Source organism: Gobius niger (genome assembly GCF_951799975.1).
Source record: "Gobius niger genome assembly, chromosome: 20".
NCBI lineage: Eukaryota > Metazoa > Chordata > Actinopteri > Gobiiformes > Gobiidae > Gobius > Gobius niger.
In genome coordinates this window covers 25,956-51,692 of record NC_136871.1, presented here as the reverse complement: position 1 = coordinate 51,692, position 25,737 = coordinate 25,956, and the positions used below count along the sequence as shown (strand labels likewise).

Here is a 25,737-nt window from a genome sequence, read left to right as displayed (position 1 = left end):
CTTGAGTAATTCTGACTCGTCATTAAAAACATCTGCATATTATAACATGTTATTTTGAGTAAAGTGAGAGGTTTATCTGATTTTTCCAACAGGTAGACATTTGTTTACCGTTACTATGACAACAGCTACAATGGAAAAAGATGGGAATCGAGCTTTCCGCCTCCAGCTAAACCCGGAATGTTTACAAACAATTAAAGGGTTTATAGGCTGTAAGCTTTAGATTTGGGTACAGCTGGACTAGAGAAAATGCTCTTGGTTAAGGCGGGGGTTAAGAGGTTAAATAGATGCTACTTATTTAAAGAAAACGTCCTTCATTTCCAGATCACATTCTGCAGAGTCTCGCTCAGTTCACTTCCCGTTTACATCTGCCGAACCCGCCGCTCCAGCTGATCCAACTGCTTCGCGATCTCGTTGGGCAGATCGTCGTTCACCTGCGTCGCGAAATACTTCCTGACCTCCTCCACTTCCTGCCCCCAGAACCCCTGGTCCAACTGGAACAGCTGCTGCAGGTCCACCCCCTGGCTCATGCCGCTCAGGTCCAGGGAGTGCGGGCAGGGCAGGTACCCCACGGCCGAGGGCATGGCACCCGTCTGCCCGTTGACTCGGCGGAAGATCCAGTCCAGGACGCGGATGTTCTCCCCGAAGCCCGGCCAGAGGAACCCGGACTGGGGCGACTTTCGGAACCAGTTGACGTGGAAGATCTTGGGGAGTTTGGCCTGGGGCCGCTGGGACATGCTGAGCCAGTGGGACAGGTACTGGCCAAAGTTGTAGCCGAAGAAGGGGCGCATGGCGAACGGGTCGTTCATGATGACTTTACCTGTGGAGGGAAAAGGAAACGGGATTAAAGGTGCGCAATAAATCCTCTACAGGATAATTATTGTTTGGAAGATGTGCACATTTATAATATCTCCTTAAAGAGACGAGATGCAAGTGGGTTATTTTATGCTCACTAAAAACTACTACGCTGACAGAAAAGACAAAGGGACAGAGGAATATTGTACATCCAATTACACAATGGAGATATTTTTTCGCTCAAAATTGGCTGTAAATACTGTAAGTGGCGCTAGCCCACAGTTAGCTCGTTCGCTTCTTCTTTGTGATTCTATTAGTGTGTATTGGTGGCTCCGACCCACAGGCAGGGAAGTTGCAATTTTTGTGGCCAGAGACATTTAACTTCCAGCGCCAACTCAATAAAAGCAGGAGAGATCTACTTGTGATTTGAGGATGTTCGGATAACGATGGGCTTTAGGTGATCTCTTGTAGATCTCCCTATGCCCTATACTATATTCACCTAAGCACTTTTGCCACCACTGCCGCAGCTGCTAACCCACTGATTCGTGGCCACTCCAAATGTTCTGCACAATATGAAATAACCCGTGATGCCGTACCTTTGTGCTCGGCCGCAGCGGTGGCCTCGGACCTCATGGCCGCTCCCACGAACACGCCGTGCTCCCAGTTAAAGGCTTCGTACACCAGCGGGACGCCTGAACACAAGGGAAACACGTGACTTTAGCTTTAAACGTTTCATATTGTCCACGGTTTAGATCTGCTGCCCTCACCTTCTGGCCTCCTGCCCCCGAAGATGACGGCCTCCACGGGGACGCCCTCGGGAGACTCCCACTGCGGGTCGATGATGGGGCACTGTCCGGCCGGGGTGCAGAAGCGGGAGTTGGGGTGGGCGCACGGTTCACCTGAAGGGCACAAAGTAAACATGGTAAAATGACGTCAAATGGGGGCTGCGTAAACGTTCAGGTCGGATCTGAAGAAAGAGTCTCACCGTCGTCTTTGGTCCAGGGCTTGTTCTTCCAGGAGGTGACGCTGACCCCCTCGGGCAGCTCCTCGTCCATGCCCTCCCAGTACACGCCGCCGTCGCTGGTCTCGGCCACGTTGGTGAAGATGGTGTTCTCCACGATGGTGGACATGGCGTGGGGGTTGGTCTTGGCCGAAGTGCCGGGGGCGACGCCGAAGAAGCCGTTCTCTGGGTTAATGGCCCGAAGGTTTCCTGTGGGTCGAGGATATAGATGAGTATAACCCGTATATGTAACTAACCCATATATGTAACCCATGTAACTAACCCATATATGTAACCCATGTAACTAACCCATATATGTAACCCATGTAACTAACCCATATATGTAACCCATGTAACTAACCCATATATGTAACCCATGTAACTAACCCATATATGTAACCCATGTAACTAACCCATATATGTAACCCATGTAACTAACCCATATATGTAACCCATGTAACTAACCCATATATATGTAACCCATGTAACTAACCCATATATATGTAACCCATGTAACTAACCCATATATGTAACCCATGTAACTAACCCATATATGTAACATGACACAGTTATGGTTGACTTGTAACCGTTAAGTCTGCGGTTCATCTCGACATTCGACCAGCGCAGCCCCGTGTTGCTTTTGACAATATATTTGAATTTAGTTTTAATCAACTTTACATTCATGTCATTCTATTCAAACGTATCTAATCATATAGTGCAGCTTCATGAACAAAGCGCAGACTTGTATTTAATGGTGTTTCAAATCTATCACACACAACAAAGTCAAGCCAAAATCAGGTCCATTTGGATGTTTTTTTCACAGCAGATTGTTCCATAGAAGCAAAAAAAACCGGCAGTTGTAGCAAATGTTAGCATACGTAGCATGAAGCTAACGATTTTTCAAGTATTTAAGGGCTCCTCTTCATGTTTATATGCCTCATTTTGTAGTCAATATATTAATAATTCAGCATTTGCTAAAGTAATGATAGAGTAAAGAAAGGTAAGTTTGTTTTTGTCTCTAAAGAAGTTTTTTTCTTCTTCACCATCACCGTATCTTCCTGAATAAATGGAGCATCAACAAATCAGGAGTTCACAATGCACTTAACAATAAACCCTATAGATGATGAATCGGGACATTAAGTAAGGACTGAAACCAAACTAAACCAAGTCAAAGCTGCGACAAAACATTGGCTAAACCAAGAACTCACCCTGGACCAAAACTGCTCTAAACTGGGACAGAAGAACTCAATGAAAGGCGGTTCTTGTAAAGTGTTGATTCTCACCTTGGTCGTCGAACTTCATCCACGCGATGTCGTCTCCCACGCACTCCACGGTCCAGCCCGGCAGGGTCGGCCTCAGCATGGCCAGGTTGGTCTTCCCACAGGCCGAGGGGAACGCGGCCGCCATGTACTTCTTCTCTCCCGCCGGGTTCGTCACTCCCAGGATCTGACACGGAGAAAAGTAAGTACTCTTTAAAAATCACTCAAACAACACATTTTGGATCGTTTTCATCGACTGAAACACAAGTACATGACTGTATTATCACTTTTATCCAATCAAGGTAAGGTATGAAGGTACAAAAGGGCATTCAAGAAGTCCACAAATAAACAGAGATAGCTTTCTTCTTGTTGTTATTGGTTGGTTTGTTGTGTCTTACCAGCATGTGCTCCGCGAGCCAGCCCTCCTCCTTGGCGATCCTGGAGGCGATGCGCAGGGCGAAGCACTTCTTGCCCAGCAGGGAGTTCCCGCCGTAGCCGCTGCCGAAGGACACGATCTGCCGCCGCTCCGGGATGTGGGCGATCAGCGTCAGGTCCGGGTTACACGGCCAGTTGTTCACCAGCGGTTCTGCACGAGGAAACAATACAAAACATTAATACATAACACGTTTATTAATATATTTGATTATATTTCTATAAGAACTCTTGCCTACAGTAACAGCCAGCCGCCTGTTTGGTGTGAAGGAGAACTTTAGTCCCCCTTTATAATAACTACACCTTGTTTAGCCTTAAGTTAACACATAATTCATCATAAACAATTAATTAGTTAAAGCCGTACTAAGTAATTCTCCTAGAGGCCATGAGCGCCACTGCAGGTGTCGTAGCATGTTACGTTTATCTTACTCATTAACGAGATCAAATACTACGCTGACAGGAAAAACAAAGGGACAGAGGGATATTGTATATTATTGTATATATATTTTCACTCAAACTTGGCTGTAAATACTGTTTAAGTGGCGCTAGCAGTTAGCTTTTGACTGCTAGCTTCTTCTTCGTGATTCTATTAGTGTGTATTGCGCCTCGACCCGGTGCAGGAAAGTTGCAAGTTCCTATGACATGATTTATTCCTGAATATCTTAAGCCCTATTCTAAAAGCTTGTGCAAGTGCAATGCGAGTCAAGCCTTTCAAAATAAAAGCATCAGCATTTCCCAGATTCAGAAACAGTCATATTATAATAAAGATGGCGTGTTTTTGCTGTTATGCTGAGAGTTCATAATAAGTCGCTACAGAGAACATTATACAAACAACAGATCATTTATAAGTCTTACTCTTGAGGGGGAGGGGACATCCGACCGAGTGCAGGCATCGCACGAAGTCTCCGTTGCCCAGGTGGGACAGGACGCTCTTGCCCATCCTGGTCATCACCCGCATGCTCAGCACCACGTAGGGCGAGTCCGTCAGCTCCACCCCGATCTTAGACAGAGGAGAGCCCAGGGGACCCATGCTGAAGGGGATCACATACATCGTCCGGCCTGTAGGGGGAGACACAAGACACAGAGTTAATGGAGAAGTAGCTGCGTCGTCACTGATACAAAGTAAACATATTCAAAATTGTGGTTTATAAACCTCCATTTGAGAATCAGATGTTTTTGTGTTGGGTTAATGCCTTAAGTCATGATTAATCAAAATATAATCAACTCATTATTTTTTCAATTATTCTTTTCACATACGGTACCGGTCAAAAGTTTGGGAACGATTTTTTTATGTATTGCTTTTTCTTCTACTTCAAGACTATTAGCATAGATGCTCAGTGAAGGTATTAAACTAAAAATTAACATTAACTAACCCAATGGTATTATGTTTTAAACAATAGAAGTTTAAATAAATTCTTTAAAATGTTTGCTTTGATCACCACTTCGCTCTTTTCTTTTTACGATGTCGTCACAGAAATAAATTTCACTTGACCGACTGTAAAACCATTTATGAAGCTCATTGAGAAAATGCCATGAATAAAGGGTGGCAATTTTAAAATATCTGTTTAAAAAATAAAACACATTTGGAGTTATTTCACTCTTTTGTTTCCTACATAATCTCATGTGTTCATTCATAGTGTAATGTTTTCAATGAGAATCACACAATGTAAATAGTGCTGAATATAAAAAGATTCATGAAATAGTTGTTCAATAAATAACATTATGTGAGTAAATGCTTTGAATTGGCAGGTTTTGTGTCGACCCAATAATGAAATTTAATGCAATAATTACATGAAGATAAACTGCGATTGATCAAATTTCAAAAGTGTGATTAATCTGATTTTAACAATGTATAAATTGACAGGCCTGAAACTTAATGCTATTCAAAAAGTAAGTTTTATAGAACATCTGTAATTAATTGAATAATACAGAACAGTATCTGCATTTGGTCCAGAACACTTGGTTTAAGGACTAGGCAAATGTGAGTGTGTAAAAGTTGAAAGGGGAAAGTGGGCAACCTTGTGGAAACCCTCTCAGACACAAGGAAAACTCTGACACCCCAGACAGAAAACCCTCAGGTGACTCGGGAATCTAACCAGAGACCGCACTGTCGCGCATGCACAGAGACGGGCAATACCTTTCATGCATCCGGGGAACCTCTGCGTCATAGCTTTGTCGAACTCTTCAGGCGACATCCAGCGGCCGAGCTGACTGGGCCCTCCGCCGACAGGAGAGGGCGCTGTGTCCCTCTGCTCCGGGGTCACGATCACCGTCTTACTCTCCACACGGGCCACGTCTCTGGGGTCGGTCCTCGCCAACCAGCTGAAACAGACCAACACAAACCGAGATTATTGTTAAGAAGCACAGTCATCATTGGTTTGTTTTTACCATTTGTTTCTTCATAATGCTGCTTATGTTTTACAGTGTTAATTTTGACAACATATTTTAACTTAGTTTTAGTCTTTTGACTAAAATGTAATTTAATTTTAGTCGAGATTTAGTCCAAATTTTTTTTTCAATTTTAGTCTAGTTTTAGTCGACTAAATTTAAGACTGATTTATTGGACTTTGATAATATTGATTCTAATCATGTTTAATGTTGTTCCTCTGCTTCATGTTTCTGCTCCACATGAACAAAGCTCAGAGCTGATCCTTTAAACATGATCTGAGGCTCTTTCAGACGCTCAATACAAGTTTGGATGATTTTAGTCTCTCCTTTTCATTTTTATTTAGTCTGATTTTAGTCGACTCAAATATCTGGACATTTTAGTCACAGTTTTAGTCTCATGAGAAACTTTTCATTTAGTTTTAGTCCAATTTTAGTCACAAAAATAGTTAGTCGACGACATTAACTCTGATGTTTTATTATTAACAATGAAACAATGAAAAAGTGATGACATATATGTTTGTCACTAATTCCAGCTCAACGTCAATATTGTTTTGCCTAAAAGGACAAAGGTACAAACATCTATGAAGAATTTCTTAGACGTCATCAGCTGTTTTGTATCATAACACCTATGACATCATCAAAGGTCACGAATGTCACCAAACCAGACTTGCCACTTTTAAAAACAGACTTTGAAACAGGGAAATTAAGGGTTGACTAGTCATGAAACAGCAAACCATCTTCAGATTGTAATTTGGATCAATCTCTGCATCGTAAAGTCTGAAATCTCATTATGTCACAATCTCAAATAGGTTTTGTACAAACACAATGGGGCATTTTGGAGACTTGTGTTGGTAAAATGTTCTTTATCAGGAGACTGGAGAGCCTGAATGTTAATGTAAACCCCTGATCTGTATGAACAGTAACGAGATGAAGTCTTTGTGCACGTACCAGTTGTGGTATTTGGGCAGTTTCTTGAGCAGGCCCTGCTCCTCCAGCTGCACCAGCAGAGCCGTGTTCTCCTCTTCAGACCCATCACAGATGTGAATGCAGTCGGGCTGGCACAGCGACGCGTTCGCCTCCACAAACTCCCGGACGCCGGCACTGAGCGCGCCGAGGTCGCCCTGCACCACTCGCAGGCCGCTCTGGTTCTGGGACTGCAGCTGAGGAGGCATCCTGAGGACACGAGGAGACGAGGAGGCAGGAGACGAGGAGTGGGCAGACCTGGAGGGAGAGAAGTTAGGAATGAGGGGCATGAAAAGCCATTGAAGTAAGGCCTTAGATGTCAATGAAAAACATCAAATTGGATTCAAACTCTTCACATCTTTTTCTACCCCAATTTTCTGTAATACATATCGAAATGTCCTTAGTTTCTCTGGGTTTTTGGAATGTTTGTCAGTCTTGGGAAATAAAATGTGCACTTTCTTGCATTTTAGGCATTAAAATTATAGTATTTTTTCCACATTAAATCATTAAATTTGTCTTGCTGCTACTTGTATGAATCCTGCTACTAACCTACACAATACCTTCTTTGGTTTAGTTTGTGATCTTATTCCTCAAAATCAGTGCTTGATATTACAAAGTAGATGAAGTTCAAACTGCAAAATGAGTCAAATATAAGCTGAAATATACAGTGGAAGTTGCAGGTCCTGAAGCTACACTGACAGAAAAACAATTCTCTATAACTTTACGCATGGACAAAATGTGTTCTCTTCCACTCAGATCCAACCTGGTTTACACAGCACAATTTAACAGCTAAAACCTGTTCCAAAATGCTGCACAAACAGGGAATAAAATATGAAAATATGGAATAACTTCACGAGTATTTAAGACAATATAAAACTCATAAAATGTAGTACAATAAACTGCAAAAAAACTTAACAAAAGTGGCTCTAATGACTTAAAAATCCCCAACTTTGACTAAAAATATCAATACACACTTGCAACAATAACTCCTGCTACTTTTTCCCCTCTTGGACTAAACCGGGACCTTGGATGTCTGTGGATGATGCAACAGGCTGAACCTCCAACATCATCCCCCGAAAAAACTGACCCCATGACCCCCCTCCCTCCTCACGCTCTTCCTCTTTGTTCCTGACTGAATTCAACTGAAGTTACAAGAATACTTTCCACATCTCCTAAGTTAAGGTCAAGGGTTAAGGTTAAGGGTCAGTTCGGGTCTACAGAGTCCACAGTCTCGTAAGATGCATTATTCTGACCAAGTTAGCGAATATGATGCAGTGTTGGGGGGAAATGGGATAAATCATGATAGAAATCTCCCTGGTTGTTATGAGTTACTCCTCACATAACACTTCTCCTATAGGTGATTCCTTTGGCGGCAGGAGGAGCAGCAATAGGGGCAGTAAAAACATACAACACGCTTCGGCTTATGCAACTTGTGCATGTTTTGAACGCGTGTGTTACATAAATGTTGTGGTATAGAAGTTACAACAGTATAAGCAGAACTAGCAGTAACGGTTTAACCCAGAACGAAGACACAGGACATTTTTGTCTGCAGATATGATGGAAAACACCTCGCTGACACTACAAAAGTATAGTTGTAAGTATAATAGTATATGTGCCATTCAAGGTAGAAGTTTTTTCTAGTGGAATAAGTGGAATAAGTATGAGATGGCACTGGCACATTGTCAAAATCACTCAAATTAGAGTCAAATATACTTAATGTGAGTCATTTTAACTGATCAATGAGCACAAACAGTGAATAACATGAATAAAGTGCACCATTTAGAAGTGCAGAGAGACAGAGAAAGATGATTTTTAGAAGGTGAATCCATAAACAGACGGAGATAGATCTGCATGTTTATAAATTTACCTCCAAAACCATTTCAGATCAAACTGAACCTGGTCTTTAAAAGCTTACCTTGGGTCTTGATATTGGCAGCTGTTTCTGGCTGATGTTCCTGTTGAGTAGTGGCCGGGCCTGTCTTGTATTTATGCGCCGGGACGTCCCACGCGGGAGGGGAGCGTGGGGGGGCGGAGCTTGGACTCCATGTGCGGAGTGTGTGAGTTATCAGCGCTCAGACGTCACGCTGTTTGGCTGCGCTCCCTCTTTTACCTCACAGTGTTCACGTTATGACACGGCTGAGATAACGCGCTGTGAATGAGTGACCGGGAGAGATGGAGGAAGATACTGGCAGACGTTTGAAAAGCAACTGCAAGACAGATTTATATATATATTTATATATTTATATATACATATTCATCAGAGGAATGAGCAAAACTTGTAACATTCAAAAGCAAATTGGATATAATGGGCAACTTTTGAGCACATTTAAAAAAAAAAAAATTCAGCCAAAACAGCTGGTAAATGTGTTTTAGATCGTAATGTTCGTATTTGATGAACTGCTGCAGTAAAAATAGTCAAGCAGCTTTTCCAGAAATGAGTAGAAAAGAAAGTAGTTTTAATATATACAGATGGCAACGCATGAAACAAGGGGCGTTTTCTGGTGGACTATATATATATATATATATATATATATATATATATATATATATATATTCATCCCCCACTAATAAAGTCAAGCCAAAATCTGGTCCATATGCATGGATTCTTCGCAGCAAATTGTTCAGTAGAAGCGAAAAATGGCACTCGTTTGCTAAAGTAGCAAGAAGCTAATACTAGCTTTGCTACCTTCCTGGTTAGCATTGTCCGTTTGTTTTAATTTATGGGTAATTGAACTATTTTGCTCCTCACCGCGTCTTTGTATTTTTATTTAGTGGAAAAGTATATTCATAATTCAGCATTTGATAGAGGAATGAAATGGGAGAACGTTAATTTCCCCCCTTCTTTGCTTCAAGAGGGTCTAAACCAGACCAGGGCAAATTACGGCCCGCGGGCCACACTGAATACAGCCCACGCCTTGTGGGGCATAAAGTCCTGAGTCTTGAGCCCATTCCTTTGCAGAGTTATGGTTTTGTAAAGAAATGACCAGAATGCTCACCCCAGTCACTAGGGGGCTGCTTAAATAAAAATAAAAGGAAAGAATTCCATAAAGTTGCAGAAAAAGTTCGACTTAATTTTGGAAAATAGTCCCCCTACATGTAGGGAGAGTATTTTCCTCCCTCTACATGTTCCTCCATGTCCTCATGTGTAGAATGAGCTCAGACCTGTTCACCACAACTGTCTCTAAAATCCTGCATAGTCACTAAAAAGGTGTTAAGTCGGGTCCGAAGTGCCGTCATGCACGAGCTTAATATAGAGACTGCAGTTACACGTAAGACCTGAGGGGGCAGTAGTGAGTATGAAATGACCAATTTGCATCTAGTCCCTTTAAGGTTAGTATTAGGGTTAGTGTGGAGTAGTTTAATCTAGCGTTGTCCTGCCGAGTTGACGTCACTTCCTGTGTACTTGCCCCTCTATCGGCTGCGTTCAGGCCCTTCTCAGTTGTTTTACCTCTGGCTGCTTCAAGCGTGACCATATATGTATTATATATATTCAATTTGGTATATAAGTTCTAAACAACGATACGACTCAATGAAAGGGGCACAGTATTGGAAAGAAATCTGCAAAAAAGTCCTTCTATGCGACCAACATCAAGCACTTTGTTCTGAATATGCCTTTGCGAGACGGTCATGTGACTTTAGTTCACATGTGCAGAGAGAAGACGGTGGATTTTTGACAGTTTTTGTTCCATGTTAATAAGTCCAGCCGTTAAAGAAACATTAACCATATAAACCAAGTCGGAGATTCAGCGTTTTGACGGTTTCCATAGTTACCACTTAGCTGCACTGACTCAACTCTAAATTCTAGGCTGTTAACGATGCTGTGACGTCCTGTGAAAAACACCTGTAAATGTAATGTAATGCTTTTGAGGAACGGCCCAAAGAAACCCATGACATTTGACAAACTGTTTCACAAAGTTAAAGAAAATACTCCCGGCCAAGATTTCTCCATTGTCTCCTCGTGCGGCAGCTGTGACCTCTGACCCTATGTGACGTGGGCAGTGCCTCGAACCGGCTTATCTGATTGGTCGAGATATTGGGCAGGCCGAGCGTTGTGATTGGCTGAGAGCCGGAGGCCTGGCTTTTCCAGCGTCAGGTCTTTTCTCACATAATGTGGCTGAACTGACACTTATAATCTGCTCTAAATGGTTTAAAGTTGTTTTACTTTGTATAAAGTTTTGTATCATTTCTAAAACAAAAGTGGTGAATTTGCAGACTAATTAGTTAACTTAAGTTTAAAAAAAACTTGTGATGAAGGCTTACACTGCGTTTTTTAGGCTTCTCAAAATGTCACACTGTAGTATTTATTCATTCTCTCTATACTCTGTGGTTGTGAGCTTTGTGAGCTACTACTGTAGAAGCCTGGCCCGCGAGCCATTCCTTTGATTCAGTTCAAAAGCAGGACTCGTTTTTGTAGAGAATAGGAATAGGAGTGTGGAGTCTGGCAGGCCTGGCTGCTGCAGTACTAAGTATTTTTCTCCCCCTACATGTTCCTCCATGTCCTAATGTGTAGAATGAGCTCAGACCTGTTCACCACAACTGCCCCTGAAATCCTGCACTGTCACTTAAAAACGTGTTACTCCGGGTCTGAAGCGCCGTCATGCACGAGCTTAATATAGAAGCTGCAGCTACACATATGACCTGAGGTGGCAGTAGTGAGTGTAAAATGGCAAACTTGCATCTAGCCCCTTTAAAGACAATGTAGCAGCAGTGGTGTGAAATGCCTTTCCCGAGCCCAGGCATTCGGCTCAGAGAAATCATACACTTCAACAAACTGATGAAAACAAGACGAGGACGTGTCTTCTGGAACGGCAGGAGGGTTGAAAGTAGGTTTGCGTTTAGTGTCGGAGGAAGGTATGAAAACTATGCGTGTGGGAAAAACCCAGAGGTTTTCTCCGAAGTCACGCAGCAGCTTCTCCTGAGGTGAACACAAGCCACACGCCATTGAGTGATTTCAAGCAACGAACGAGAAGTGAAGTGGTAAAGATGAACTGGAGAAAATGTGCTCGGTGAAAGTGGGGGTTAAGAGGTTAAACATCTTGAATGCGGGAGAGAAAAAACAAATGTAGGATTGCGGAAACACACATTAAAGAAACAAAACGCCAGTCTTGGTCAATTTAGGGGAAAGATATCACTATAGAATTAGAACATGGTTTAAAGCTAAAACAAAAAGCTTATTCTTGATATGTGTTTGTGGAACAGTAAAACCATGACACCCGCTCCTGTCTCCTGCTGACGGTGCAGTGTCCTCTGGTTAACTAGTACCTGCTTGAGTTATTAGGACAAAGTCGCCTTTGCTCAAACGCTTTATGGACGATATTCCTGATTATGTAACAGACACTAATAAACTTTCACTGTGGAAATTTACAGCGACTACTTTCTCCCTCCGTCTACAGACATGTGCAGTACTGGAGAGCTGGACTGAATGTTCCATAGTGAGGGTCATTCTGTTACATCTCTTATATAAAACCAACATGACAATGTTGGCTTTTGACCCGCCGCTCACTGAAACTGTTCTGCGACCCACTTCTTGGTTTCCTGTTGTTGGGAAACCAGAATCCAGTCTGGAGTTGGTTCGCCTCACTGCAACAAGTCCCCAAGTTCAGTTCCTGGTCCATGTTCAGCTAAACATGTGCACACTCATCTGAAAGGAAGGCGACGTCAGCGCTGAAGTCACAAACAGACAGAGTGTTTTTGGATTTATGGACAAAGACACTGATATCATTGTGCTGAGTCTGAACCACAGCCCACCATAACAGCTGATAAAGGCCTCTCGGCGTCACCGGGGCTAACGGAAGCTAATGCTAATGTTCAGGTAAACAAAAAACAGGTTGAGGATGGAACAGACTGTGATGTTTAATCCGTTAAAGCACCTTCACAGGTTGTGCTCAATAAGTAACTGGTAGTTGCTCAGTTGTCGACCAGGGAACTTGGCTGCACCGGATTCTCCCACCGCACCTTCATGTTCAGGTCAGTGAGACGAAAGATTAAGAGATGTTGAGAAGGGAAGTAGCCATTAATCGAAAATTGATTTTGAATCAATGTAAACAGCATAAAATGTGAATCTATGTAAAATAAAAGAATCGATGTTAAAATAAAACATTGTCAAAATGAGCCTTGTGGCTGATACAACAGTGAGGCTAACTTATAGATTTTCATGGTCATACTGAGTATTGTGTCGCCCTATCGTTGTCTTCCTCCACCTCTGTCCACAGTGTTTACTGTTACCAGAGCGGGGACAGCAGGATGCCCTCCCGTGGGTTTTGGGTGTAAAATAAACATGTTTAATTCTCTCACTGCTGAAATATTATGGAGGATCCGGTGAAGCTGTGAGCAATTCACCCGGACCCAGCCGCTTCAAACACTATTCCTTACTGTATAATCTGTATACTTATGACTGTGTGGCAAAACATCCCACAAACAGCATTTTTAAATTTGCAGACTATGCCACGATCATAGGTTTGATTTCTGACAATGAGCTACAGGGACAAAGTGAGTTCCCTGATCACGTGGTGCAAACATAACAATCTGGCCCTGAATGTAGAAAAAACTAAAGAGTTCATTATTGACTTCAGGAAGCAGAAATCACCTCACACACCGGTCCAAGTTAAAGCACTTCTTGTGAGGAATTTTAAGTTTTTGGGCATTCATGTTTGTGAAACTCTCTCCTGGTCTCTTCACATCAGCTGTGCAATTAAAAAAGCTCAGCAGAGACTATATTTCTTAAGGTGTCTCAAGAAATATGGATTGTCAAAAGAGACAATTTTTACAGATGTACGTGGTTTGGTAATGTCGCATCACATGACCACACCCTTCTGAAAAGGACAGTTAAAACCGCATCTCGGAATATTGGATCTTCTTTGCCTCAGATAAACGACTTGCACGATACTCTTTTCATTGCTTTTGGTACCCTGTACTTGATGCATATGACAAATAAACTTGAACTTGGAAACTCCCAAGGCTGTGTGCGAGGAGAGCATGTTAAAAGTCTGCTAGCTCTCAACACTCTTTTTAATAAAAGTAAATGTACCTGTGGGCCACCGTTCTCTTGGAAAATGTGACTATGCATCAAGAGAAAAGTCCAGAATTGTTTTCTTAGCCGCTCTGAGTGACCCGTCCAGACTCTCTTATATCCTTGCTGATGGCTGGTGGACTCAGAGAACCAAAGAGGAAAATTATTTATACTTTTGCATGTTTCTTGACCAAAATAGTGTGCTATAGTAGTCGTTTTTTCACCAAAAAAACGACTACTATTTTTAATGAATAGATAATCATTTTTATATAATGATTATCTATTCATTAAAAAAAAATGAACAGAAAACTCGCACTGCAGCATCAGCTCCTGTGGCACCTTTGAAATCAGGATCAGCCACATACATTTATCTGAGTCCCTCTTCCTGCAGAGAAGAGCGCCTGAAGGGACAGTCCGCCGAAACTGCCCAGTTTATTTCAATTCATTTGAAAATATGTAAGACAGTCTAAAGTGATTGAGGCTTCTGCACATAATTACTGAACTGACATCATGATTATTATTTTAACCTCTTAACTCCCGCCTGAACCGAGAGGATCTTTTTCCTCACGTCGTCAGATTTTTTTCCATGATTTTTTGTTGGGTATTCAACTCATTTTTTTTTAAAGCTTTTTTTGCCATTTTTCTGTCAAATTTTTGTTTTGTTTTTTTGTCAAATTTTAATCACATTTTTGTCTTTTTGTCACATTTTTGTTTTCGTCTCAGTTTTGTTGCTATCTTCACAGCTTTTTTCCAGAAGCTTTTGGATTGGGGTAAAGCTGGAGAAACTGTGCTCGGTTCAGGTGGGAGTAAAGGGGATAAAGGATTGCTTCTTCCTACTGAGAGCACATTAATGAACATGCACATAAGAACACTTCATGCATTGTTATTAATATACACTATTATTCGAGCCCTCTAGTAAACATGTTGTTGTACTTTCGCAGACGGCATATCATATCTGCACAGAGATAGCACTGTTTTATGGAGACCAGTTAAAACGCTGAAACACTTTGAGGAAATTATGTAAAGATAACATAAAGATAGATTATATAGTTTATAGTTTATGGTCTGTCTGAAAAACAACTTCATAAACTGCACCAAAGCAATACTTCAGTCGCCTCGGGGGAAAACGTAGATCAGGCGTTTTTCTAAAGCCATGCAGCCCCTGTGCGACGTCACACACGGTGAGGGTCATGTGTGTAACTGTCCGGCTATAGGTCAACATTCAAAACAAAGATTATCACGATGAGAACAGGTTAAAGTCTCTGCTCTGACGCACAACATATACAAATCACTATAGCGACAGCTCAGGACCCCCCCCCCCACCCCCCCACACCCCCTGTGAATGGAGTTAGTGATTATAATGATTTCAGAAGCAAAACATTTAAAATCAAGTTAATTAGTGTTTGTGTTGTGTGATGTTTATAGTTTCTCTTGCTTACTGGACACAGACAGGAAGTGACATAGATCGAGGCAAACTATTTTAAACTGTTGCCATGTCACTTCCTGTCTGTTAGTAAAAAAATGTCATAGGCTGTGTCCGAATGTCCACCCTAGTCCCTAACCCCTCATTCACTACATAGGCCCGCACTATATAGTCACTACACTGCGTTCCAAATTATTATGCAATTGACATTTTTCTAAGATTTTCTAAATTGTCAACTCAAATGAGAGTCAGCATAATTTTTAAGTCTTTACCTGGTAGAGGATCATTTAAATGTGGTGGAAAAAATTTCCCAGTGAAAACAGTATTTTTTTCAAAAATAAATATAGTAAAAACCTCAAAATCCACTGTTCCAAGTTATTATGCAACTCATCGTTTCAATACATTTTAAAGCTTGTAATTAACTGAAAATGGTCATTTGTTGTATTTGTAGCATTAGGAGGTCATATTTACTGAAATCAAAAGCTATTTCAATCAAAAAAATATTAACAGGTCAAGTTATATTTTACCATAGGAGCCCTTGTGTGATAGCAGCTTTAAAATGCTTAAATCCATTAAAATTGTACGTTTTTGTAGAGTTTCTGCTTGGATTTCTTTGCAGGATGTTAGAATAACCTCCCAGAGCTGCCGTTTGGATGAAAACTGCCTCCCACCCTCATAGAAGTTTTTTTGTTGAGGCTCCAAATGTTCTCAATAGGGTTGAGGTCAGGGAAAGAGGGGGTCCACATCATGAGTTTCTCTCCTTTTTTGCCCATAGCAGCCACTGATGCAGAGGTTTTCTTTACAGCAGGACATGGTGCGTTGTCAGGATGAAGAGGATTTTGTTAGGGAAAGCACAGCTCTTCTTTTTGTAGCATAGAAGACAGTTGTCAGTCAAAAACTCTACATATTTTTCAAAGGTCATTTTCACACCTTCAGGGAGCCTAAAAGGGCCTAATGGTGCCGACCAGCTCTCTCCCCATGACTCTGGCCCAAAACATGACTCCGCCACCTCCTTACTGACGTCACAGCCTTGTTGGGACATTGTGGTCATTCACCAACCATCCACTCCTCCATCCATCTGACCATCCAGGGCTACACGGCCTCATCAGTAAACAAAACTCTTTGAAAATGAGTCTTCATGTATTTCTGAGCCACTGCAGCCGTTTCTGCTTCAGCTTCAATTACCAGTTTAGGGGAGGCCCGGATAGAAGGTTTATGCACAACTGCAGCCTCTGGAGGGTCCGACACCTTCATGTTCGGGAGACTCCAGAGGCACCAGCAGCTTCAAATACCTGTCTGCTGCTTTGTGGCATCTGTTCTCCTAATCTGATGTGTTTGTCTGGCAGAAACCGTCCATATTGTGCCATTATCTGCACAAAATGGAGTGTGCTCTGAATCATCCACAAATCTCTTATCAGTACGATGATTACACTTAATCTTTCATGAAATATCGAAGGTTTTCATACCTAGACCAAGGCATTCAACTATTTCACGCTTTTCATCAGCAGAAAGTCCCTTTTTCTTTGCCATATTGCTTAAAAATGATGATCTGCATAATAAAGTGGAACACCCTTTTTCAGTAGTTTTTCCCTTAACTGGGCTTAACCCGACAACTAATTATCCCAGGTCTCTGAGATTAATGTCAGTGATTCATAGAGCCCCAAGACACGATACCATCCATGAGTTTCATTATTATTGTTTTTTTTTTTACCTTTTTGACACAAAAATCCAATTTGCATAATAATTTGGAACGCAGTGTATAGAGTCACTATAGAGTCACTATATAGTCACTATACAGGGACTAGTGTGGACATTCGGACACAGCCATATGCACTGTAAGGGGAGACACACGTTTATCGAATTGAATTTGAAATGTTGTCATTTGGTTTTAAAGCTCAACAAAATAAAACCCTGAATTTAAACCTGGCTCGAACCATTAATCAGATTTTGTTGCAGAAAATATAGGGCTCTACAGAGTTACATAACACATAACGTGGAGGTAAATACAGCGCTCATGGCTTCATTAAAAACAATGGGAGACGCTGCACTGGGTGGTTGTCGATGGATTTGAGAGGATTTCTTAAAGCTGCTCTCAGCGATGAGTTTTTAGTGACCCAGTGGTCAGCAGTGGCTTCTATGATGCTCCAGGATCAAGTGTTTTAAGAGTTTCTGGTAGGTTTTCACTGTTCATGGACCCTTTCACCAGAAAACCTCCAACACAATTGATCCTGAGGCGTCTGTGATGGGAAGTAAAGATGCCACACTAACCCGGGTCACAAAAAGGTCAATTAACCACAAACACCAAGTTTGTTTTTTACATAAAAACTTCCATATTGACGATGCTCCTACACTTATACTATTTACCTCAGTATATTCAGGTTATGTTCAGTGTGATCCAAACACAGTTATCTGCTGCAAAAAGAGGAAATCCATTTGTATATTTGACTCATCGAGCGTTTGTAGACATAGGGCTGAAGAGACACTTGGAGGATCCTGGTCCTGGTTTGTCACAGTATTACAGAATAACTGTCCTTTGCTGCCATCTAGTGGTGGGTGGTAAAGAGTTCCTATATGTGCATAACTGTGGAACAGTCAAGCAATGATAATAATAACTTATGAGCACTTGTGATGTAACAAGTGCTCAACAATGTGAGACAAGGAAAAATGTCAAGCTCAAGTTGGTAAAAAAAACAAAAGAAAAATCAAAGGAACCTGTGGATGACGGTAACAATGATGTACCTGATGATGTACCTGCAGTATTAAAATAAGTGAGTCCAGCTAATAAAGTGTAGAGACTGATTTTAATGTATATCAAAACTATACATTTTTGGAAACTTTATTAAATAAGCAATCAGAAAAACAATGCTTTCATTTTCCCTCATATTTATAAAAAAAATGAAATAAAATACTTATTTTGACAATGTACAAAATTTGGCAGAAAATTAAAATTTCCATTGCTGAAGCCCTGACTCCCCATAACAAGGGACAAATGGAACTGACTCTGTGCATAACTTCAAATGACAACAACTCTGTCCAAGAAGTGACTTCCTCTTTTGATCCAGCAAAAATAAAAACACACAGCTGGACCTCATTGATCAGTTCTGCTGGTACTTGCAACATTACAAGAATATAATTAAACACATGTTTGCTGGATCGAAATAGGAAGGCACTTCTTGGGCGGAGTTGTTTTGATTTTAATTAGGAGTCAAACCGCCTTTGCGATGCCCAATCCCGTCAGACCTTGGAAGCTAAGCAGGGAAGGGCCTGGTCGGTACTTGGATGGGAGACCGTTTGGGAACACCAGGAAGCGAATGTAGTGAGTGAGTGAGTGGTTGGTGGTGGTCGGAGGGGCCGATGGCGCAGACTGGTTGCCTCGCTTCCGTCAGTCTACCCCAGGGCAGCTGTGGCTACAATAGTATCTTACCACCACCGAGTATGGAGTGAATGAATAATGCAATGTAAAGCGTCTATGAGTGTCCAGAAAAGCGGTATATAAAACCAATGCATTATTATTATTATTATTAATGCTCAGAGTCAGTTGTTTTTCTGATTGCTTATAATAAAGTTTCCAAAATGAGTAGTTTTGATAATCTCCACAAAAATCCCTCAAACATTGAATTAATAAACCTTACAGTCATGGAGCTCTTCCTTCTTATTAGTCTCAAAAAGACTCAAAATTGCTCCACCATTATTGTCACATATACATTATAGTGTTGCATTAAAAATGAACTCGAACACGCTGTAGCACAACTAATGATTAATTTACATTCTTCAAAAGAGTTAAGGCCAAAACACAAAACACTATATTTAGTGGTTGGATCAGGGTCGTTTTGGTGCTTTCATGTCTCATTATGATTTAAAAAGAGCAAACCCAGTTGTTTCACCATAAATGGCTTCACACAACCATTACCTATGAGTGAAAACTTTTTCTGTTATCATGAAGCCTAGGCATTAATTCAACCTGGGAGACGATTTCCAGCATCACATACCTCCAGCCAATGATCGCGTCCGAGAGGGCCACACCTCCACCTCAGCCATCAGAGTAAGAGCCGCAGCTCCATAGCCAATCATCGCCCTCGGTCCCGCTTTTAAGCCCCAGCAATCATGGTTCGTTCGCTTCCCAGCTGCGCTGCGACCCGCCTCCACCCCATCTCCGCCTCTTCCATCCACGGCTTCTACCTGCTGCAGCTTCACGGATCTTCCAAACCCCCACCAGTGTCCAGGCTCCGGGGGAAGGCCTCCCTAACTACAAGCTGTTTATCCATACTGACGTTCATACATCGATGTTACCGCCGGGGTCTGATCGCCAAAACTAATATACATGTCAATAAATCTTCCTAATCACCGCTTTCGTCTGTTTGAGTCTATCCAGGTTGAATTTCATATTATTTGAAAAACGTACAAAAAAAACTATGAATACTTATATTTACTGTGTGTTTTGTATGTTTCATGTGTGTATCAGTGTTCTGGATACAAGACCATGACCTCCTTTAAACTGATAATTATAACCTTTTCAAAACTCCATCCACAAAAATATGTCAGAATTGAATTCATGGGTACTTTTACTTTTGTTACTTCATGTATTCTCTTAAAATCTTTTTTATGTGGCAGAATAGAACTTAACAAAACAAAATATTTACTACTCAGTAATTAGCTGATCGAGCCGGTTATGTTGCTACCACTGCCACGTTATATAATTAACTTTGACATAGATGCACCTGCTCTGTTCTAGTGCAGGGCTTTTATTTTATAATAAACATGTGAACAAGAATGCCGGTCCTCAAAGACTTCATGTGGGCCCACTGACTCAAGCACACATTGCATGTTACCAGTTCACTGCTACTTTATTCTTGGAGAACGTTTCACCGAGCTCCAGACACACCCCAGAGCTGCCGTGTTGACTTGTTCAACCAGGAAATGCTGCCAGGAAACACAGCAAGAGAAGGGTGTAGGTACAGCCTGGCATTTATTTGAAATGATTACAAGAAGTGAGAGCATTTATGGGAAATGCAACATTGCACTGTCACAAGTTGAACGATACAAAACACTCCTTTAAAGCAAACAAGGCAGAAGAGAGTGCATGAAACTGACAGAAAACACCTTGGTCAAGGAGGAAACAACCCTAAAGGTGGAGAATGAGCCGAGGGTTTTCAAAAACAGACTGACAGAATGGTAATAAACCAACCAGACATTGTGTCGATGCCGCTGTGCTTGACATAGTGATACAAGTAACTTGGAAAATAGGAAGAAGAGAAATTCCAGGGGTTCAGAGAAGACCTGGAGAGTGAAGGCATCAGTAGAGTGATTATAAACCCCTTAACTGAAGGAGAGGCTAAGGCAGAGCCCAGTAAAACCATCAGGCATTTGATCTGGTCAATTTTATATTGGTGTTATGATTTTAACCTGAAGCTGATCAACAGAAGAACACAGGTTATCATGGGCGTGTGCCTGGATGCTGCGTTTCCCCTTTTATCAACCCCCGGGGACACAGGCCACAGTTTGGGATAATCAGTGTCAAACATCAGTGTAAATGAGCCAGAACTGTAGAAGTATTTGCGTGAATCACAGGCAAAAATCATCATAATTTATTATATTGGGTCATGTTGTACGGCAACACTACAGTGGGAAGAAAAAGTAAGTAACTAAATGCGGTCTGATCTTCATCAAAATCACTTTATTGGCTATAACATGTAAACATTCGCAGGAATAAGTAAGCACACCCCCTGAATGTCACTGAACTGCAGCAGTTTTGGAAAGAGGAATGGTCCAAGATTCATCCTGATCGTTGTGTCTAATCTGCAACTACAGAGAAGCATTAGCATCACATTAGCATTTGTACTCGGCACTAACAGGACTGCAGAAATGTACACGGTGATGGTGAGTGGCCGTGTACATTTCTGTCATGAATTGTAGCGCATAAGGGGCTTGACGCTTGAGAACGATGACTAGACTTGACGTCCTTCGAGCTTAATTCCTGCTTCTTGTACCGGACGCCGCCATTACTTTAGGGGCATGTGTAAGAATATTAAAATAAGATTAAAAAAAGAAGTGGTCGACGACAACACCGTAGCCGGACCACCCGCCCCGCGAGGACTTTGATGGCAGGACAAGTCCCTCTGTTCCCTCGTCTTTAGAAACAGGAGAAAAGCGGGAATCAATTTAGAGAAAAAAAATTAAGCAGTCCCCTACGGGGACAATAAAGTATACAAACAAACAAACAAACAAGACAGTCCATTATGACTTCCTTTTTAAAAGCTGGGGTACCAGACTTGTTGCTGTTGTAAATTACATTTATTTTTGCCACAGAGTTTGTTGTAAACACAGCAAAAAACTGATCTTGTTGCATTGTCTTCACCAAAATGTTTATTGAGCGATTGGATGAAGCAGAATCTAAATTAGTGCAATTTATTTTGGGGGTGGTTCCCCCACTTCACTTGGTCACCGCTCAAAGCTACATACGGGCATTAAACGTGCAAGTTACTTGCTTTAGCAATTTGGACGCAGAGGGAATGTGAGAGCAAGAAATGAGTTTGAGCCAAAACTAAACATTACAGGAAAAATCAGGTGCTGCAGCTTTAAGTGGTTGGATTTTAAGAAAATTAAGTCGGACAATTCCCCCTCTTAACTAAAACAATTCCTTAAACACTGGCTGCTTGTCATGAACAATTATGAGGCACTGATTTACCTTTTACATGCCTAAAATACTTATTACAAAGCGAAAGTATGCACCAAAGCAAGTTTGGCAAGACAACGCGGAACAGTTTCTATGACACACCTCAGTGAAACCCTTTAAATACAGTCTGGTGCAGTCCGGGACAGCAGTCCGGGACAGCAGTCTGGGACAGCAGTCTGAGGAATCAGCGACCATGGCGTTTCAACCAGCAGAGGATTTGACCTGCTCTATTTGTCAGGACATCTTCAAGGAGCCTGTCGTGTTGAGCTGCAGCCACAGCTTTTGTAAAGACTGTGTGAGGAGCTGGTGGAGAGAGAAGCCCACACAGGAGTGCCCTGTTTGTAAAAGAAGATCCTCCAGGAGCGACCCGCCACGAAACCTGGCTCTGAGGAACCTGTGTGAGGCCTATGTCCAGCAAAGAGAGCAGAAGACTCCAGAAGAGCAGGAGTGTCGAGTGCACTCAGAGAGACTCAAACTGTTCTGTCTGACTGACCAGCAGCCGGTCTGTGTGGTGTGTCGGGACTCGGCCGCTCATAGAAACCACCACTTTAAACCAATGGAAGAAGCAACAACAGATCTCAAGGAGAATCTGCAGAAGTCTCTGAGTCCTTTGAAAGACAGACTGAAGCTCTTGAAAGGTTTTAAAGATAGTTGTGATTTGACTTTGGCTCACATCAAAGATCAGTCTCTCCACACGACAAAGCTAATTGATGAACATTTCTTAAAACTGCATGAATTCCTTTCACAACAGCAGAACTCCAGGATGAAGGCTCTGGAGGAGGAAGAGAAGCAGAAGACTCAGAGGATGAAGGACAAGATGGCGGCTGTGAGCAGAGAGATAGAAGCTCTGTCAGAAAGCATCAGAGCCACAGAGGAGCAGCTCAGAGCGCCAGACGTCTCCTTCCTGCTCAAATACAAGGCTGCAGTGGAGAGAGTGCAGCGCTGCCCCCTGCTGGAGGAGGAGCCACAGCTGGAACCAGGAGCTCTGATAGACCAGGCCAAACATCTGGGCAACCTGGCCTTCAACATCTGGACCAACATGAAGAGACTGGTGCAGTTCTTTCCTATCATTTTAGATCCAAACACGGCCCACCCAGATTTCAGTCTGTCAGATGATCTGACGAGTGTAAGTTTCTCTGAAGAGGAACGTCAGCTTCCAAAGAACCCGGAAAGAATCATGAATGAGTTACCAGTAGTGCGCGGTTATGAGGGCTTTAATTCAGGCTCTCATATTTGGGAAATTGATGTTGAAAACAGTAACAGCTGGGGACTGGGTGTGGCCACAGAGGCCCTGTTCCAAATCAATGATGATGATGATGATGATGATGTTGACGACTCTAATGCTGGATTGTGGCCAATTATTTTTGAGGATGGACAATACGAAGTTATGCACATGTATAAAAAGAACACTGTAGTGAAAGCAAAATCGAGTCCCCGGAGGATAAAGATTCATCTTGAATGTAACAAACGTAAGGTGACTTTTTATGACTCTGACACTAACACCTGCATACACTCCTTCTCTAAACTCAGCAAATTAAAACTGTTTCCAATTTTAAACTCTGAAGGCCCAATGTCTGTCCTGCCTCAGAAAATATGACGTTCAAATAGTGACAAGTACATGTAACGAGAATACATTTTATTCTGAATTATTCTGTCTCATCAGCAGCAACTAAATAGTTGACAGTATTTTACATTATGGAATGTCAATATAACACATTTTCTTTCCCCCATAATTCCTCTGCTTATTCAAAGACGCATATAAATGGTATAAGACATTGTTTTTTTGTTATTGTTGTGCAATTGTACATTGACAAATAAAGCACTTACTAAATCTGACTTGCTGCTGCCTGTGTAAATGCTGTTATAAAGGTTCATGGATGTCTGAGCAGTTTTCATACATAATCTGGATTAGATTATGCAAAGATACAAATATGTAATAATAATGTTTTCAACATAAACAGTAAAACATATGGTATTGCTACTGTTGTATCTGGTCCTCATTCTTTCAGGCTTGGTCAGGACAGTGCAGTTTGGAAGAAAAATAAAAGATCAGAACTCATGAAGGTGAGAAAATAAAACAAAAAATCCCTCCCCAGCACCAGGCACTCGTAACAGTCTGATTAGACAGTATTTAGACGGCCTAGCAAACAAGCACAGTAAAGAATGTGCTTATTTCCTCTTTCTTTCCTTATGTAGGGTAACATTATCATTGCCCCATAAGAGTTTGTTGTAAAATTAGTAATTTGTGAAGAAGAAAAAAAAAGCATCTGCATCGTTTTATGATGTTGCCCTTTTCAGTTTTGTTTAATTTAGTTGACTCTGAATTATGCTCAGTTTAATTTTGTTTGGCTCAGTTTAATCTTATTCAACTCCGTGTCCACTTTGTTAACTGGACTGAATGGAGAAACCTGCGGAAACAAGGCGCGAGTCGAGTCACCACTAAGACTTGATTCGGAAATATCAAGTACTCTGTTTTCTAACCGACAGATATCAAATATCAGAAATATCAATAACATTGTTACTCACAACTGGGAAAAATAACGATAACATACATAGAACGTTTGAATGAATCTGGTGGAGGAGTCATCAGATCCACAAAGAAAAGAGTAAGAGATGATTTGGATCCAGACTTTAAAAACTCCACAAGCAGAGCAAATTTTACACTTAATTATAGCTCACTAAATATGCAATATAAAACATCAATGCTATCGTACCGGTAAGCTAGCTCATTGCCGACACCGTTTGTGCCAATTCTCCATCACAATCACTGTAATCTGCAAGTTGTAAACCCTAAGACTCGGATCGGCGCGGTTTTCGCCCGTGTCCCGGTTTTGGAGATGTGGTCTCGTCTCTGCCTTTTTACGGATTTCTCAAATCCACTTTTTTCTTCTGAGGCTTCTTCAGTTTTGGTCGCTGCGGTTTCCCTGGTAACGACAGAGGGACCGAGGTCAGACCTGCCGGTGCTGCGAGTCGATATCATGGAGGATCTCAGTTCGAGGAGAAGGTTTTCCCTCAGAGATGATCGGCCACATGTCGAAGCCGTCCAGCCCCTCGGCAACACCACACATGTCATAGGAACACGCCACAGAGTTTACTCCTTAACAGCACGGTCATTTCTGTGGGAGAACCGGAGAAATATACACAGGGACTAAACTTTAACATCTGGCCTTTAGTCGCTCCATAAGACTCCACTACATTAGGAAGGTTTTTACCCACAAAGACTTTTACAGATCTGATTCCTGACAGATTTATTGAACTGTGAACTCAAAAATATACATTTATATAGATTTTTTTCATCAGTGAAGAGTTTATTCACAAACTAAACATTTAAACCTGGCTCTGTCCGTTATTTAGATTTTGTGGCAGGAAATATATTACTTTTAATCCAAACAAAAAGTAACCAGGGTTGTAGAGAGACACCTGCTGCCCTCTGGTGTTCGCTCTGTGTTGATTCAGCTGTGACCGCAGTTGGTTAGATGTGACTTTATAAACACAAGACGCAGATAGTCAAGGCATTTTGGTCAGCTCCCTCTTTGTCAGCACTTAAATTGTACAAACGTTATTTATGAAAGTAGTTCAAATAAACAAATATGTGAAAACATTGTATTGCTTTTGACAGTGAAAGGTTTTACTATTTGCTTCAGTGCAAAGGTGTAACATGAAACAGATAAAACAATCACAGACTCAGGCTGTTAAAAAACAAAAAAACAATGCAAGGTTATTTTGCATAAAATCTGTTCAAATACACAAAGAGATCTGTTCAATCCAAAATGGTAAACCTCGTTCCTGGATTTCTTT

At 41.6% G+C, this 25,737-nt stretch overlaps 2 protein-coding genes across 2 annotated transcripts; one reads left to right on the top strand and one right to left on the bottom strand.

Annotated features, from left to right (window-relative positions):
- Positions 1-230: 230 nt before the first annotated feature.
- Positions 231-8,777, bottom strand: pck1 (phosphoenolpyruvate carboxykinase 1 (soluble)). The gene is made up of 10 exons (XM_079578997.1): positions 8,750-8,777; positions 6,820-7,092; positions 5,621-5,805; positions 4,339-4,542; positions 3,450-3,637; positions 3,076-3,238; positions 1,778-2,002; positions 1,560-1,691; positions 1,389-1,484; positions 231-817 (listed from the first exon to the last, which is right to left on the bottom strand). Exons 2-10 carry the CDS (start codon positions 7,041-7,043, stop codon positions 360-362), a joined length of 1,875 nt encoding a protein of 624 aa, XP_079435123.1. The 5' UTR covers positions 7,044-7,092; positions 8,750-8,777; the 3' UTR covers positions 231-359.
- Positions 8,778-22,132: 13,355 nt separating this feature from the next.
- On the top strand, positions 22,133-23,408 carry LOC306979487 (zinc-binding protein A33-like; the record flags this gene model as incomplete). The annotated part of the gene is made up of 1 exon (XM_079578440.1): positions 22,133-23,408. A coding segment is annotated over one exon (1,276 nt), but the record flags the coding sequence as incomplete, so codon positions are not given.
- Positions 23,409-25,737: the final 2,329 nt, after the last annotated feature.